General features: G+C 37.0%; 1 protein-coding gene across 1 annotated transcript in view; it reads left to right on the top strand.

Moving 5' to 3' along the window:
* vps45 (vacuolar protein sorting 45 homolog) overlaps positions 1 to 15,988 on the top strand; it is a 264,689-nt gene that overhangs the window by 11,287 nt on the left and 237,414 nt on the right. Inside the window, exon 3 of the mRNA XM_039763131.1 lies at positions 2,009 to 2,069. Within this exon, the coding sequence (XP_039619065.1) occupies positions 2,009 to 2,069 (61 nt within the window). The remainder of the gene's footprint in view (positions 1 to 2,008; positions 2,070 to 15,988) is intronic.

The raw sequence follows: 15,988 nt of genomic DNA on the forward strand, positions 1-15,988 counted from the left end.
GAAGCTTGATGATGGCACCACCCTTGTTGTCCTGATCACAGATGTGGATGAGGCGCCATATCAGGGTGATGTGAACTGGCTGCCCCCACAACAATTTTAACTTGAAATCTCTGACAACAGAATCATTTAATTTTCTTAATAATTTCCACTCACCGTCTGAACTGGGATGAAAATATAACTACACCAAAAATCTTAACTTAAAAATTTTAACCTGTTCCAACTAGTGACGGTACAGTTTTATAGCGCTGCTGTTGAATGTATCCTCACATACTCTGTAACAGTCTGGTATGGCAATGCATCTGCTCACTTGACACACAAACTGCAATGTGTTGTATGGACTGCAAAAAAGATTGTAGGTCCGAATATGCACTGCATTAAGGTTGTGTATACATCACAGGTCAGAAAACATGCTGGAAATATAATTAAAGACTACACTCACCCGGGCAGCCATTTCTTTCAGTTATTTTCATCAAAGAAATGTTATTTGTCACTAAAGACAAGAACTCCTAGACATTTGCACAGTTTCTTTACTACTGCAACAACTATGGTTAAACACAATGTTTGATTCATCTCTTTCTTTTGCTGATTTATAAACTTCTTCATCCAATCGTAATGTTTTTATTGTGTTCATAAGAGCTATTGTGGAACACTTTGAAATCACTTTTTTTTTTGTTTTTTTTTTCATTAATTTTCCCCTAACTCACTGGTATGAACCCACCCCCCAGACATAGACCATAAACCATATTTTGTGAAGGCAGTTAAATCCTTATGTTAAAGAGTAAACCAATAGGTTGATTCAGTAATACTGGTTAGAAGTTATGAATGCAATATCAACCAACCCCAGGAGTTCACTCACTAATGGGAGATGAGGGGTCAAAGTTACTCCTTTTCACAAAAAATCAGAAAAAGGAAAGTAGGTAAAAATGCCACCAATATGCTGAACTAGATTGTGAAAGATCGGGGATTTGTGCACTAAATTGGAAAGGAACCACTAATCCAGCTTAAAATTAAAAAATAAAATTTAAACCACTACTCCTTAAAAATAGTGGTCCCAAATTAGGACATCCTTTTCATTTTAAGGTACTGACAGGAAGGTCAGAAAGGGGTCTGAACGCTCCTGTATTTGGTTTGTTGAATTGACCACTTTTATGAGGTGCTGTTTACAACTTGATTCATTCTTAATAGTACATATACTGTATGATGAGATACTTAAACTGCATAATGAAACGTGTACACTGTGTAGTAAAATGCACACATTATGCAGTTAATCTACAAAGTTAAAGCAGTCATTTTATAAAATAAAGCATATCTAAGCAACACTTTTCTCCTTTCATTTTACATATTAAAGTAAGACTGGTATTTAACAGCGTTAACAGAATAAAGCAGTATTAAAAAAAAAAAAAAAGGTTCTATATATATATATATATATATGTGTGTGTGTGTGTGTGTGTATATATATAGACTCGTATTCAGAAATTGTTCCAATCAAACAAGTGATTTAAGTGTGATGGCATAAATTGATCACGTCCCTATTCAAAAGCAATAGTATACAATACAATATGTTGACAGGAGTGTGACACAGGGCTGTGCACAAAGCACCAATGCAGAGCTTTTTGTAACAAAAAAATGACTTGAGCATTCAATTAAAGCTGATCATGAAAAGTGTAATTAAAGCTAGACAATGAATTATGCAGTAATTTATGAGAAATAATTCAATATTATGTAATTTACTCTTAACATAATGAGGTTGTTAAAATGTGCTGTAATCAATTGTCTTGCAAATTGCCTGTAAATTGAGTGTTTATTTAAAACCATTTTATCATTTTGTTTAAGAAATTTGCAATGCTTTTTTTTTTTGTCTTGCTGAAGACCTTTTTATCATTTGGGGTTGAGGCTTTAGTGTATACATATCTCTTGGCAGCAGTACATTTACTTTAATTGTATTTTTGTGCCATTTCAGCAAAGTGTTTATGATTTTGACTTGTTTGCCTTTGCTGTGCTTCCATAGGAAAATGTTGGCCATTTGGTTCAAGAACTTCGCAGGCCAAAATACAGCGTCTACTTTATCTGTAAGTTTTCTCTTTTTTTTTTATTATTATTATTTTTGGTAACAATGGAGTAATTATAAAATCTGTACAAAATATGAGAAATGAAACGAGATTTCTTTTTATAACATATTCCTATTAAACAGAATTAACAATTATATAGATTACAGTGAACAGGTCCACTGGACTAATGTATATTTTAAATTCCAGGGTTATTGAAATTCTTATGACTGTTTTTTTATTTGTTGAATTAAGGTACTTGCCTAAAAAAATTAAATACTTAACATTATATGTAGTTTTAATTTACTATTTCATACTATAACGCTTTTAAGCTATGCTTCATTTTGGCCAATTTTGATATGTTGTATAGTAAAAATATACTAACATTAAATATTAGGGATTTTTTAAAACATAATACAGTTAACCATTTTAATCTGTGTCTAGTACAGTGGTTTACAACCCTTTTTCATCCAAGAGCCACTTTTCCAGCTATGCCATAACCTGTAAATTGTATTTATTTGATAGATCAGGATTTTTTTTTAAGTTTTTAATCTGAGGAACCTAATAAGAAAATCAGTACCATACTGGGACCCAAAAAAGGAATATTACAATAATGACTTTGGAATCATACATAAACAAATAACAATGGCCCTATAATACAAAAGCAATGAATGGTATTCTTCCAATCATGCATATTTCTTACATGCCTATTACTAAAAGAGGAAAAAGGAGAATAAATATATTGTTAATAAAACAATAATTATCCTTCAAAACAGGGAAGAGATTCCTGAAGTATATCACTGCAAGTATGAATGCTTAGTGCTAACCTTTTGTAAAACTAAGAAAAATTCATTTTTCATACTGGTTGTGGCTTGAGGATATATACATGTCTGAAAGGACAGTATGAATGACCACTTAATTTTTTCAGTTGACTTATGGTGCCATGTATGGTGTAAAGTGGTAAAATTAATTAATCAATACCGCTTATTTACTTTTTCTTAAGCAGCTTTTTTTTTTTTCAAATAAAGTTTTGCAAAGGAGCTCTACCATTAGCAATGCATTTTTCTAAATAAGTTTATAACTTATATCAACACCCCGGCTTATAATTTAAAGATTCAATAAACTGCACAATAAAAGTTGAAAGTGAATTTTGCATGTGACCCTGTCATCAAGACAACAACAACAACAACATTTATTTATATAGCACATTTTCATACAAACAGTAGCTCAAAGTGCTTTACATATTAAAGAATAGAAAAATGAAAGACATAATTATAAAACAAAATAAATCAACATTAACATCGAATAAGAGTAAGGTTCAATGGCCAGGGGGGACAGAAAAACAAAAAACTCAGACGGCTGGAGAAAAATAAAATCTGTAGGGATTCCAGACCATGATACCGCCCAGTCCCCTCTGGGCATTCTACCTAACATAAATGAAACAGTCCTCTTTGGATTTAGGATTCTCACGGAAGGGCTTGATGATGATGATGGTCACGTAGAATTCTTCCTTTTAATCCGTCCATCATTGTTGGAGCATCATGAAGCTTTGAGTAGGTGGAGGTGGCGCAGGCCACCACCACAAAGAAACGGAAAAAGAAACAGAAAAGAGAGTAGGGGTCAGTACCGATTTTAGAACCACCATGAATAGTTATTATGATGAGTTGAACATACAGAGTATCAGGATTAAGTTAAATTACGATTAAAATGAAGTTTTAAAAAGGCCATGTTAAAGTAATGTGTTTTCAGCAGTGTTTTAAAGTGCTCTACTGTATCAGTCTGGCGAATTCCTATTGGCAGGCTATTCCAGATTTTAGGTGCATAACAGCAGAAGGCCGCCTCACCACTTCTTTTACGTTTTGTTCTTGGAATTCTAAGGAGACACTCATTTGAGGATCTGAGGTTACGATTTGGAATATAAGGTGTCAGACATTCTGATATATAAGATGGGGCGAGATTATTTAAGGCTTTATAAACCATAAGCAGAATTTTAAAGTCAATTCTGAATGACACAGGTAACCAGTGTAGTGACGCTAAGACTGGTGTGATGTGTTCTGATTTTCTTTTCCTAGTTAGGATTCTAGCAGCTGCATTCTGCACTAGTTGCAAACGATTTATATCTTTTTTGGGTAGTCCAGAGAGGAGTGCATTACAGTAATCAAAGAAGAGACAAGACTTCTACACAGGCTAACGTGGGCTACAAGGCCACTGACATTAATCAGAATTTAGGAAAACTATTTGTTCTTGTTTTTCAAAAATACTCCTGCAACTTGACTGAAAGATTCAGTCCTCTTTAACTCCTTTGCCATTACCTCTGAGATAACTCGTCGCATGCACACCACTGCCTTTGGACAGAATTTTCCATGGCAGGAGAGACAAATACTGGCCATTTGGCTATTCATATTTTATAACTTCTTCCTTTTCTTTAGGCTGCTACAGTTAGGGGTCGCCTGAGCGGATCATCTTTTTCCATATCCTCCTGTCCTCTGCATCTTGCTCTGTTACACCCACCACCTGCATATCTTCTCTCACCACATCCATAAATCTTCTCTTGGGCTTTCCTGATTTCCTCTTACCGGACAGTTCCAACCTTAGCATCTTTTTCCCCAGTATATCCATCATCTCTACTCTGCACATGTCCAAACCAATGCAATTTCTCCTCTCTGACTTTGTCTACAAACCATCCAACCTTAGCTGATCCTCTAATGTACTCATTTCTGATCCTGTCCATCCTTGTCATACCCAAAGCAAATCTTAACATCTTTAAATCTGCCATCTCCAACTCTGTTTTCTGTTTTTTGGTCAGTGCCACCGTCTTCAACCAATATAACATAGCTGATCTCACTACTCTCTTGTAGATCTTTACTTTCACTCTTGCTGACACCTGTCTCTCACAAATCACTCCTGAGACTCTTCTCCACCCTGCCTGCACTCTCTTTTTTCACCTGTCTTCCACACTCCCTTACTCTGTACTGTTGATCGCAGATATTTAAACTCATCCACCTTCGCCAACTCTATTCCCTGCACCCTTAGCACTCCCGTGACCTCCCTCTCATTTACACACATGTATTCTGTCTTAGTCTCACTGGCCTTCATTCCTCTCTTGTCCACCTCTCCAGGATCTTCTCAATCTGCTCCCTACAGACCACAATTTCATCTGCAAACATCACAGTCGACGGGGACTGCTGTCTAATCTCGTCTGTCAACCTGTCCATCAACATTGCAAATAAAAAAGAGCTTAGAACCGATCCTTAATGTAATCCCACTTTCACCTTGAATGCATCCGTCACTCCTACAGCAGTACATGGGCTTAATACATGGGCACGCTGGGCAATTGCCCGGGGGCACCATAAGCATATGGGCTCCATGCTAATCTATGTATGTTGTGACCTGCTGAGTGGTTGTGTAGGTATGGGCTCCAGTGCACTGTTTTGCCTGTGGGGGCCTGTAATGCTGTAAAGACAGCTCTGTTCTACAGCAGACCTCACCACTGTTACACTTTCCTAGGATATATCATGTACAACTCTTACATACTTCTGCCACTCTCAACTTCTTCAAACAATTCCACAGCTCCTCTCTAGGCACCGTTACAGTTTCCTAGGATATATCATGTACAACTCTTACATACTTCTGCCACTCTCAACTTCTTCAAACAATTCCACAGCTCCTCTCTAGGCACCCTGTCATATGCTTTCTTCAGGTCCACAAAGACGCAACACAACTCCTTCTGGCCTTCTCTATACTTCTCCATCAATATTGTCAGTTTTATCTCTCTGTAGTTACTACAGCTCTGCACATCCCTTTTATTCTTAAAAATCTGTACCAATACACTTCTTCTACATTCCTCTGGCATCATCTAAATTTCCAAGATTACATTCAACAATCTGGTTAAAAATGCCACGGCCATCTCACCTAAACACCTCCATGCTTCCACAGGTATGTCATCTGGACCTTACCATTCTTCATCCTGTTCATAGCTGTCCTTATTTTCTCCTTGCTATTTGAATTTTTCCTTGGGATTAATAAAGTATCTATCTGTCTATCTATCTATTCCGTTTTACTTTCTATTTTCACTATCTCCGCATCATCCAACCTTCTCTTTTTCTCTCTCTGTTTCTCTCTCATTCTCTTCATTCATCAGCCTGTCAAAGTACTCTTTCCATTTGCTCAACACGCTCTCTTCGCTTGCAAGTACATTACCATGTTTATCACCAAACCTGCTGCACAACTTTCTCTCTGTCTGGCCAATCGGTACAGAGTCCTTTTCTCCCTACTTAGTGTCCAACATCTCAAACAGCTCCTCATAGCCTTTTTTTTAGCCTTCGCCACCTCCCTCTCACCTTACACCTTAACTTATTGTACTCCTGTCTACATTCTGCAATTCTCTAACTATCCTACTTCTTCTTCACCAACCTCTACCTCTGTATACTCTCCTGTACTTCCCCATTCCACCACCAGTTTTCTTTTCCTACTTCCTCTGTCCAGATCATGCCAAGCACCATTCTTGCTGTCATCCTTACTACTTGTGCTGTATTTGCCCAGCTGTCTGGTAAATATTCACTGCCACCCAGTGCCTGTCTTAACTCCTGTCTGAACTCAACCTTGCATTCTTCCCTTTTCAACTTCCACCATTGGATCCTTGGATCTTCCCTTGCTCTCATCCTTTTCTTGATCATCCTATGCTGCCTAACTATGCTTTCCCCTGCCACCACTTTGCAGTGTACAATCTCCTATAGACTGACTGTCCTGCATAGAATATAATATACCTGTGTGCATCTTCTCTCACTCTTGTACGTCACTCAGTGTTCCTCCCTCCTCTTAAAATGCGTATTCACTGCAGCCATGCCCATCCTTTTCACAAAATCCACTATTATCTGATTTTCCGCATTACTCTCCTTGACACCATACCTACCCATCACCTCCTCGTCTCCTCCGTTTCCTTCACCAACATGTCCAATGAAATCTGCTCCAATCACCACTCTTTTTCCCTTCGTTACTCTCTCCACCACTTCATCCAACTCACTCTGAAAGGCATCTTTCTCATCTATTGCACATCCAACTTGTGGGGCATATGCGCTAACAACATTCATAATCACTCTGTCTGACACTCTTTTCACCTCTAAAACACACTTGAAACACTGTTCATTCAGTATAACCCCTACTCATTTTTTTCCTCCTATCCACACCGTAATAGAACAATATGAATCCACCTCCAATCCACCTGACCTTACTTCCCTTTCATTTTGTCTCTTGCACACACAATATATTAACATTCTTTCTCTCCCTCAGATCAGCTGTCTCTTTCCTCTTGCCAGTCATTCTGCCTACATTTAAAGTTCCTACCCTTTCTTACTTTCTCTTTACCTTCCTCTTCTCCTCCTGCCTCTGGACACTCCTCCCTCTCTTCTAGCTACAGTAGCCTAATTTTCGACAGCACCCTGTTGGCTAACAGTACTGATGGTGGCTGTTGTTAACCTTGGCCTTGACCAAACCGGTACAGAGATCTGTTTTGTTGTCTGCATATAGATTTGACAAAATGTTACACTGGATGCCCTTCATGACATGACTGATTTGTGTCTCCCCTGTGGCTGGGTTTTATAGTATATAATATATGATCACTATAAACATAAGGAAGATCAGAGCAGAATCAAAGCAGTTAATACCAACTTGATAATGCAGCCATGGACCACCTGATAATATGTTCCAGACCACAAGTTGGGGACCAGTGGCCTAGTATACTGAAGTGATATTTTCATAACGAAAATGAGAACTTGAACTAAAAATATTGTGTTTTTTCATTTTAGAAGAACTAGAACTGAAATTACAGCAAACAGAGAAACTAAAACTAAATAAAAATAAAAATTAGTGATATGTGAACAAACTAAAATGAGAATGAAAATTGAGTAAAAATGAAGAAAAAAACAGCAATAGCATTTTTGTTCAGTCCGGTTCAGTTGTGCAGAGGGGTTGTTTGTGGGTGGACCTGAGCGTTCAGTTACGTTGCGCTGTTCACTATGCAGTGATGTTGTAACTTGGGCTTACTAAAGTGGTACAACTTTAGTAAAGGACCGTTGTTTGTTTGTTTGTTAAGCACATTTGGCTCATCGGTTTGAAGCAGTAAGTACTTCTGGTTGACAATGACAAGTTTTGCACAGATGTTTGCATGTAGAAAGCGAGTAAGATGATAATGAAAGCAAATGTCACGTGTGAGAAGAAGAAGAGAGTCTCGTAGTTTCAGTACAGGACCAGCTGGATCAGTACTTAGTGGAAGTCTAGCACTTCTCTGGCACCAGGATTGCACTTCAGTACAGGGACTTGCGGTCTCACCTGTCATCATGAAAAGTTAAAACAAACTAATAATGATAACATAAAAAAATTGTCCACTGGTCTGTGCTATAAATTTGTTTTCTGTATGATTCCAATAATTTTGATAATTTTTATAGACAAAATCATTGAATTTGCACAATTCCTGATTAAATATGGGGGGAAATGCCTCACTTCAGACTTCACCATCTCTCTCTCTCACACACACACACACACACACACACACACACACGCATGCCATCTCTCTGTATGTCGTCAATATAATATTTGCACATGTGTTTATTATACACCCTGACTTTCCACAGTCTGGCTAATATCTTTAATGAATGTGTGTGACATATTTAGTCTTGCTGATCGGACATAAAACCGCAGTGAAAAGGTGAGGGAAGCAGACAGTGTGCTGCACTGAAGGAGGTGGATGTGAGCCCAACAGATGCTTGTTGTTGCTGTTCTTCTACGCAGCGGCTCTAGGCACCAATAAATTAACGATATTAGAAAGTCAAGTGCACTAGAGTGGTCTGTTTATTTTTATTTTTTGTTCCAACTTACTGCCAAAATATAAGTTTAAGACTTTTAAAACGAAAAGAAAATAAGGAGGACTTTTACAAGAAAGTGACAGAGATTCTCGTGGAAAAGGATAGGCACATTGGCTTCATTTACAAATAAAGGAAAGACCATAAACTTTTTTCAATTTTATAAAAAATGGGATCCGACTAAGAAAAAAAAAATCCAATATTTAAAAATTACGTTTTGTCCTTAAATTAAATATTCTTTTGTTTTTCTTGTTATCCTTTTGTTGAATGGTCTGTATTAAAATTTATTAAAGCCTCAGAATTAAAAGCTTTTAAAAACAAATAAATATTTCAATGAAGGTCAAAATTGGAATCTGTTTTTTTTTGTACACCACTCAATACTTTCATTTGTTAATGACTATGAATTGTGGAATTGCAAGGCAAATTTAGAACACAGCAAATGCGCTCACTCCACTCTCTCTCCCTGCTATAAATATAACTATTTCTTAGCCAAATATGTACCATACCTATGTGTGTGTAAAGAATGCTGATGAGATATGAAACATAGCTAGTAGTCAATGTACAGTACATGCTGCCAATTGAATAGTGAATAAGATACTCTTTTGGGTTCATATATTTGTAACTCTGACTCTGAAAGAGTCACCAGCCATGAACCTCACTGCACATTACTGCTTCAGTACTGGCAGCAGAAATCATCAACATACAGTATGCTGGCACCAGTGGTTGAGGACCTTGTCTGTGTACCTGCATTACAGGTGCTCATCAAGCGAATATTTTCACTGTGTGGCTATCTGTGCAATGGATGTCGTTGAAGCATGAACAAATTTCTTGAAGTGCATGCTTGTTTAAAACTTAACAGCAATTTGCTTGCACAGACCGGTTTCTTGGGTTGAAATATTTGGTCTTGCTGACTATACTCATTAGACCACTTAATTTGTTTGATTATTGATAGTCAAGCTGTGTTTAACACCATTATGAACTGTGAGCGTATTTTGTTGACTGAAACATAACTTGCATTGAAATATGTGTAGGCCAACATTTGTGGTCTTGCAACAGAAAAAAATAACTAAAATAGTACTAATATTATGTTAAAAAAGCCAAAACTAAATAAAGCAAAAACTAAACTTTTAAACACAGAACTAAATAAAAATAAAAACTGTTGACTCCACTGAAATCTAGAACGAAATAAAAATACATTTTATAAAATATAATAAAAACTAAAACTACAATTAATATCAGAAATGAAATATCACTGGTGTATGCTTAAACATAGAATTGAAAGGGTAATTTAAACAGAATAGTACTTGTAGTGTTCTACTTAAGCCCCTGCAAAAATGATGTGTACATAACTTCAAGTGTTGGCCATGTCTGGCCTCTATTTCAGCCATGGCAGCTTTTGGCTATCCTTAATCTTTCAGGTTATAAACATTGATAATGAATATTCTTTTTATAATGTTGTTAACTTTACAGATAGTATCTAATTAACTGTGACTATATAAATTTATTGTCATTGTATTTTTTTAATTTCGCATATCCTGTCAAGACGTTTATTGTATTTTTTTTTTTTACTTTCTTGTATATGAAGTATAGGAAAGTATGAATCCCGACGTTTAAGACCTCCCTGACTTTCTCGTATACGAAGTATAGGGAAAGTATTGGCATCCTCCAAAAATTCCATTTTGACATTCATGAAAATCTTGAAGTTTTAGACTTCCCGGAGTTGGAAAATACCATTTTTGGAATTATGTCTGTGTGTCTGTGTATATAAACACGATAACTTGAGTATACTTTCACTTGGGTCAACCAAATTTTGCATGCAAGTATTAGGTACAAAACGTAGATTTCTATCAACTTTTGGGCTATTTCCGTTAACTTTACCTTTTATTCATGCAGCTGCAGAGTCCGATTTATTCAGCTTTACTTTTATACAATGTACATAATATAAAAATATAATTATTGTCTTGTGGTTTATTTCTCAAATGTCTATCCCCATTACTGAGTATACGAGAAAATCTAGGGGAAACCACTCCTGATTTTTTAAAATAATTTCAAGTAATCTTACGTGCACTTCTGCATTTAGCATTTGACTATGTAGAAAAATGTTGTTATGAAATTTCTCAAAAATATATCAGTTTTTTTATTTCATTCATCACTATTAATTTTCATCAGATTTATTTATTTATTTTTTTTTATGCTTAAAATTAAACCAGGTAATGGAGGTTGAGAATTGGTCAATATCATGACAATCGGGTTCAGAAAAAGGTCTTAGTAATATATACCTTTTGGTGGTCACCATCAAAGTATAATATTTATGATATACAGTAGATTCAGAAGAAATTCAGATCACTTCACTTTTTTCATATTTTGTTCTGGTGCAGTCTTGTGCTCAAATTATTAAAATGCATTTTAACCCACATCAAGCTACAATCAATTCCCTAGATTGATGAAGTGATGGTTTTTGAAATTTTTACTAAATGTATTAAAAAAAACATACATTTGTTTTGCAAATGATCAGCATAAGCAGCAAGCGTCTGCTATCCTATCCCCCCACCGCCACAGCTCAACTGACTGCGTATGTTCCCAAAAAGAAGTCTGACTGCATTCTCGGTACCATTGCTCACATACTAAAGTGTCAGCATGGCACTGACAGATCTAAACACTAGCATGGAAATATACAGTCATATGAAAAAGTTTTGGAGCCCCCCTCTCAGCCTGCATAATAATTTACTTTCAACAAAAAATATAACAGTGGTACGTCTTTCATTTCCTAGGAACATCTAAGTACTGGGGTGTTTTCTGAACAAAGATTTTTAGTGAAGCAGTATTTAGTTGTATGAAATTAATTTAAATGTGAAAAACTGACGGTGCAAAAATGTATGTACCCTTGTAATTTTGCTGATTTAAATTATGTAACTGCTCAATACTGATTACTTGCAACACCAAATTGGTTGGATTAGCTTGTTAAGCCTTGAACTTCATAGACAGGTGTGTCCAATCATGAGAAAAGCTATTTAAGGTGGTCAGTTGCAAGTTGTGCTTCACTTTGACTCTCCTTTTGAAGAGTGACAGCATGGTATCCTCAAAGCAACTCTCAAATGGTCAGAAAACAAAGATTGTTCAGTGTCATGGTTTAGGGGAAGGCTACAAAAAGCTATCTCAGAGGTTTAAACTGTCAATTTCAACTGTAAGGAATGTAATCAGGAAATGGAAGGCCACAGGCACAGTTGCTGTTAAACCCAGGTATAGCACGCCAAGAAAAATACAGGAGCGGCATATGCGCAGGATTGTGAGAATGGTTACAGACAACCCAAAGATCACCTCCAAGGACCTGCAAGAACATCTTGCTGCAGATGGTGTATCTTTACATCGTTCTCCAATTCAGCGCAGTTTGCACAAAGAATATCTGTATGGCAGGGTGATGAGAAAGAAGCCTTTTCTGCACTCAAGCCACAAACAGAGTTACTTGTTGTATTCAAATGCTCATTTAGACAAGCCAGATTCATTTTGGAACAAAGTGCTTCAGACTGATGAGACAAAAATTTAGTTATTTGGTCATAACAAAAAGCGCTTTGCATGGCGGAAGAACAACACAGCATTCTGAAAAACACCTGCTACCTACTGTTAAATTTGGTGGAGGTTCCATCATGCTGTGGGGCTGTGTGGCTTGTTCAGGGACTGGGGCCCTTGTTAAAGTCGAGGGTTGGATGAATTTAACCCAGTATCAACAAATTCTTCAGGATAATGGTCAAGCATCAGTCACAAAGTTGAAGTTATGCAGGGGTTGGATATTCCAACAAGACAATGACCCAAAATGCAGTTCGAAATCTACAAAGGCATTCATGCAGACTGAGAAGTACAATGTTCTGGAATGGCCATCACAGTCCCCTGACTTGAATATCTTTGAAAATCTATGGGATGATTTGAAGCAGGCTGTCCATGCTTGGCAGCCATCAAATTTAACTGACCTGGAGAGATTTTGTATGGAAGAATGATCAAAAATACCTCCATCCAGAATCCAGACACTCATCAAAGGCTTTAGGAGGCGTCTAGAGGCTGTTATATATGCAAAAGGAGGCTCAACTAAGTATTGATGTAATATCTATGTTGGGGTGCCCAAATTTATGCACCTGTCTAATGTTATGATGCATATTGCATATTTCTTGTTAATCTAATAAACTTAATGTCACTGCTAAAATACTACTGTTTTCATAAGGCATCTTCTTATATAATATGCTACCGTGGCTGTTCGTTTGTCTGTCCAGGATTTTAAATCACCTGTATCTCGCAAACCATTTCACATATTGACTTGAAATTTGGTACACATATACTATGTGACATCTACTATCCGCTTTCTGGGTGATGATTTTTATTACTCTTTTTACTTTTATTTCATTGTAGAATCAACTCTCGGCAGGGTGGCTGTGCGGTGCATGCGTATGAGCGCAGTTCTCATTTCCTACCACCTTCGCTAATCATTCTTGAGGCAGATTGAAGACTTAAGTGCCAGCTTAAGTGAAAAATTAAGGAAAACGTACTTAGTAATTGCAACACAAAAACTAACTTAATCAACTTAATTCAACTAACTTAATTTGTTTTAACACGAAAAGATGCAGACGAAAGAAGAGAAGCAGCGGGCCGCTAAGGTGGAGAAAAGAAGAGCTGCTCAGAAAGCAGCAAGCGCATCAACCTCTGAGCAAATGAGTGCTAAACAGAGACAGAGGATGAAAACTAGGAATGCTCAAGTCAAGTGTATTCACTGCATGTTATCGTGCAGTACGCCGATACTTGTGTTATATAATTAAAGGAAGTTGCTACTTTGAAAGCTCAGTCAATAATAAACAAAAATACTAAGAATTAGGACGGGTTCCCAAATTTTTTCATATGACCGTGTATATACAAAGAACATTGGCAAGAAGGGAAGCTTGTAGTAGAATTGCATAGATACTTGCAGGAAAGTTTGGTGAGTCTTGGAAAGCTTACTTTCTGAGTTTTTCACCATGCAAGTGGAGCTGCTTCTTTGTCTGTCTGTGAAAGGTGTTAATAGGCAGTTGTTTAACTCTGCTTCCTTAAGATCGTCCTTTGTTGCAGTTCTGCTCTGTTTAAAGTTACTTCCAATGGACTTCTTGGCTTTCTTTGCCTGGGACTTGTCATCAACTTTGGGCTCCTCTTCAGCGCTACAACTTGATGTCTCCTGGCATTCCATCACCTCTGATGTTACTCTGGCCTTGAGGTGGTGCTTGTTATTTGCACTGATAAAGTCCATCTTGAAATAGGGGTCTAAACAAGATGGCATATTTAGCTTATCCTGTTATCCCTGGTCTTTATATTTCTCATAAATTATAGCCACACATCACGTTCTTCAATGTCTTGGTCAGGTCTGTGCCTTCCTCTTGCAAGTGTTAAAGAAGTGAAAAACTGTCTGCACATAGGAGATATTAATGTAGTGTCTGAAGGTGCATCTGTAAAATCCACCAGTTGGCCCAGTGACTTGCTGACAGATTCCAGAACATCCATATTTTGCCACTGTGGAATTAGATGCTGCAGCTTCTTGTCCACAGATAAACCCCAAGTTTAAGCCATCTGCTGCTTTAGTGTCACGCGGATCATCGTGTTCTGGAACCCTATCATATCTGGCATTTTGATATGAGGGAATGTGGTGGGAGATAGGTGCCTTTCAGTTCTCATACTGCTATGGGATGGTAAATTACAGAAAAATAGTTGCCATGATGGTATTACATACTGCTTATCAATCATCTGGATTTCTGTTTTTAAAACCATCTTTGGTAACTGTGTTAGTTGGTACTTTGTCTTTTGTATGGTGAAAAGTTACTGCCCAGTGATTTATCTCTGCTGTTTGGAACCTTTTTCATATGGTGTAATACTGGCAAAGACCTCCAAAATAGTTTTTTTGCTTTTGAAGGCATTTAGAACTGTCTTTGCAAATGTCATATATAGCCTTATGGTGCTGATTTAAATGATCAAACAAATTAGTTGTGTTTCCTCGTGTTGTGGCAACATTTGAAAGGCACTGTCTACAAAGTACTTCTTTTTCGTCAACATTGTCCATTCTATAGCTAAAATAATAACATACGACTGACTTTGCATTTGTTTTTTGGACCAAATTTCCTTTGTATTTCTCCTTTTCCTTCTTCATTTTCAGGCTGTTGTCAATGATTAGTGTCAGCAAGTGGGACCTGCTTTGGTTGTTTAATAAACTGATCAAGAATGATTGTGATTGGTGGTTCGCTGTGCATGCACAACCTGCATAACACCCACTTGAAAGTAAATCAAAACAAAACCTTTTGGCATGGAATTTTTTTCTGTGATTTTTATCTCTCTCAAGGGTAAACCACTAACCGAGAGGGAGAAAGGCTATTTCAGAAACCCAGTCCTAAGGTAGTGTGCACAACTGGTTATCTTTTAAAATGGCTGAATCTCATATATTTAAGTTTTTTTTTCTTTGTCCAAAAATGACACACATATGCAGTTTCACACATTGTAAAATAGCAAAATGCAGATCAGCACTCGGTAATGGTCTTTTCTTGAAAAATAGATGTGTTCGGTGAGCTTAAGGCTTCGTGTCTAGTTAATTCCAATGTAAAGCAACAGTGCAGGCAAGACATTTTTTAAAATACTATAGAAAATAATTAACTTTGGGACAGAAAAGCTGCAGAAAGGTCTAGGAGGACAAGGACTGCTGCCCCACCTGAGTCAGTAATAAGAGAGTTGTTATTAAATACTTTCAGTAGGGCTGTTTGAACACTATGAAAATGCCAAAAGCCAGATTGGTATATCTAAAATGAATTATTGGAATTAAGAATCAGGAGAAAATTAGCGAACACTCCAGGATCTAAATCTGCCGCCTTTAGACAAGGTCACACCGCTGCATGTTTACAAATTGAGGGCACACTCTTCAGTAATTGAAACATAATAATAACTAACAAAAATGGACCCAGAACATCAAAAGCTTCAACTTACAGGTGTTGTGGAATAACATCAAGAGAACTGAAAGTAAGTTTGTGTGTCAATAAGTACTTTCTAACTGTGAAAATGAAATAACATCGAAAGATTCCAAGACAACGCCAT

The sequence above is a fragment of the Polypterus senegalus genome, chromosome 1 (genome assembly GCF_016835505.1).
Source record: "Polypterus senegalus isolate Bchr_013 chromosome 1, ASM1683550v1, whole genome shotgun sequence".
Lineage (NCBI taxonomy): Eukaryota > Metazoa > Chordata > Cladistia > Polypteriformes > Polypteridae > Polypterus > Polypterus senegalus.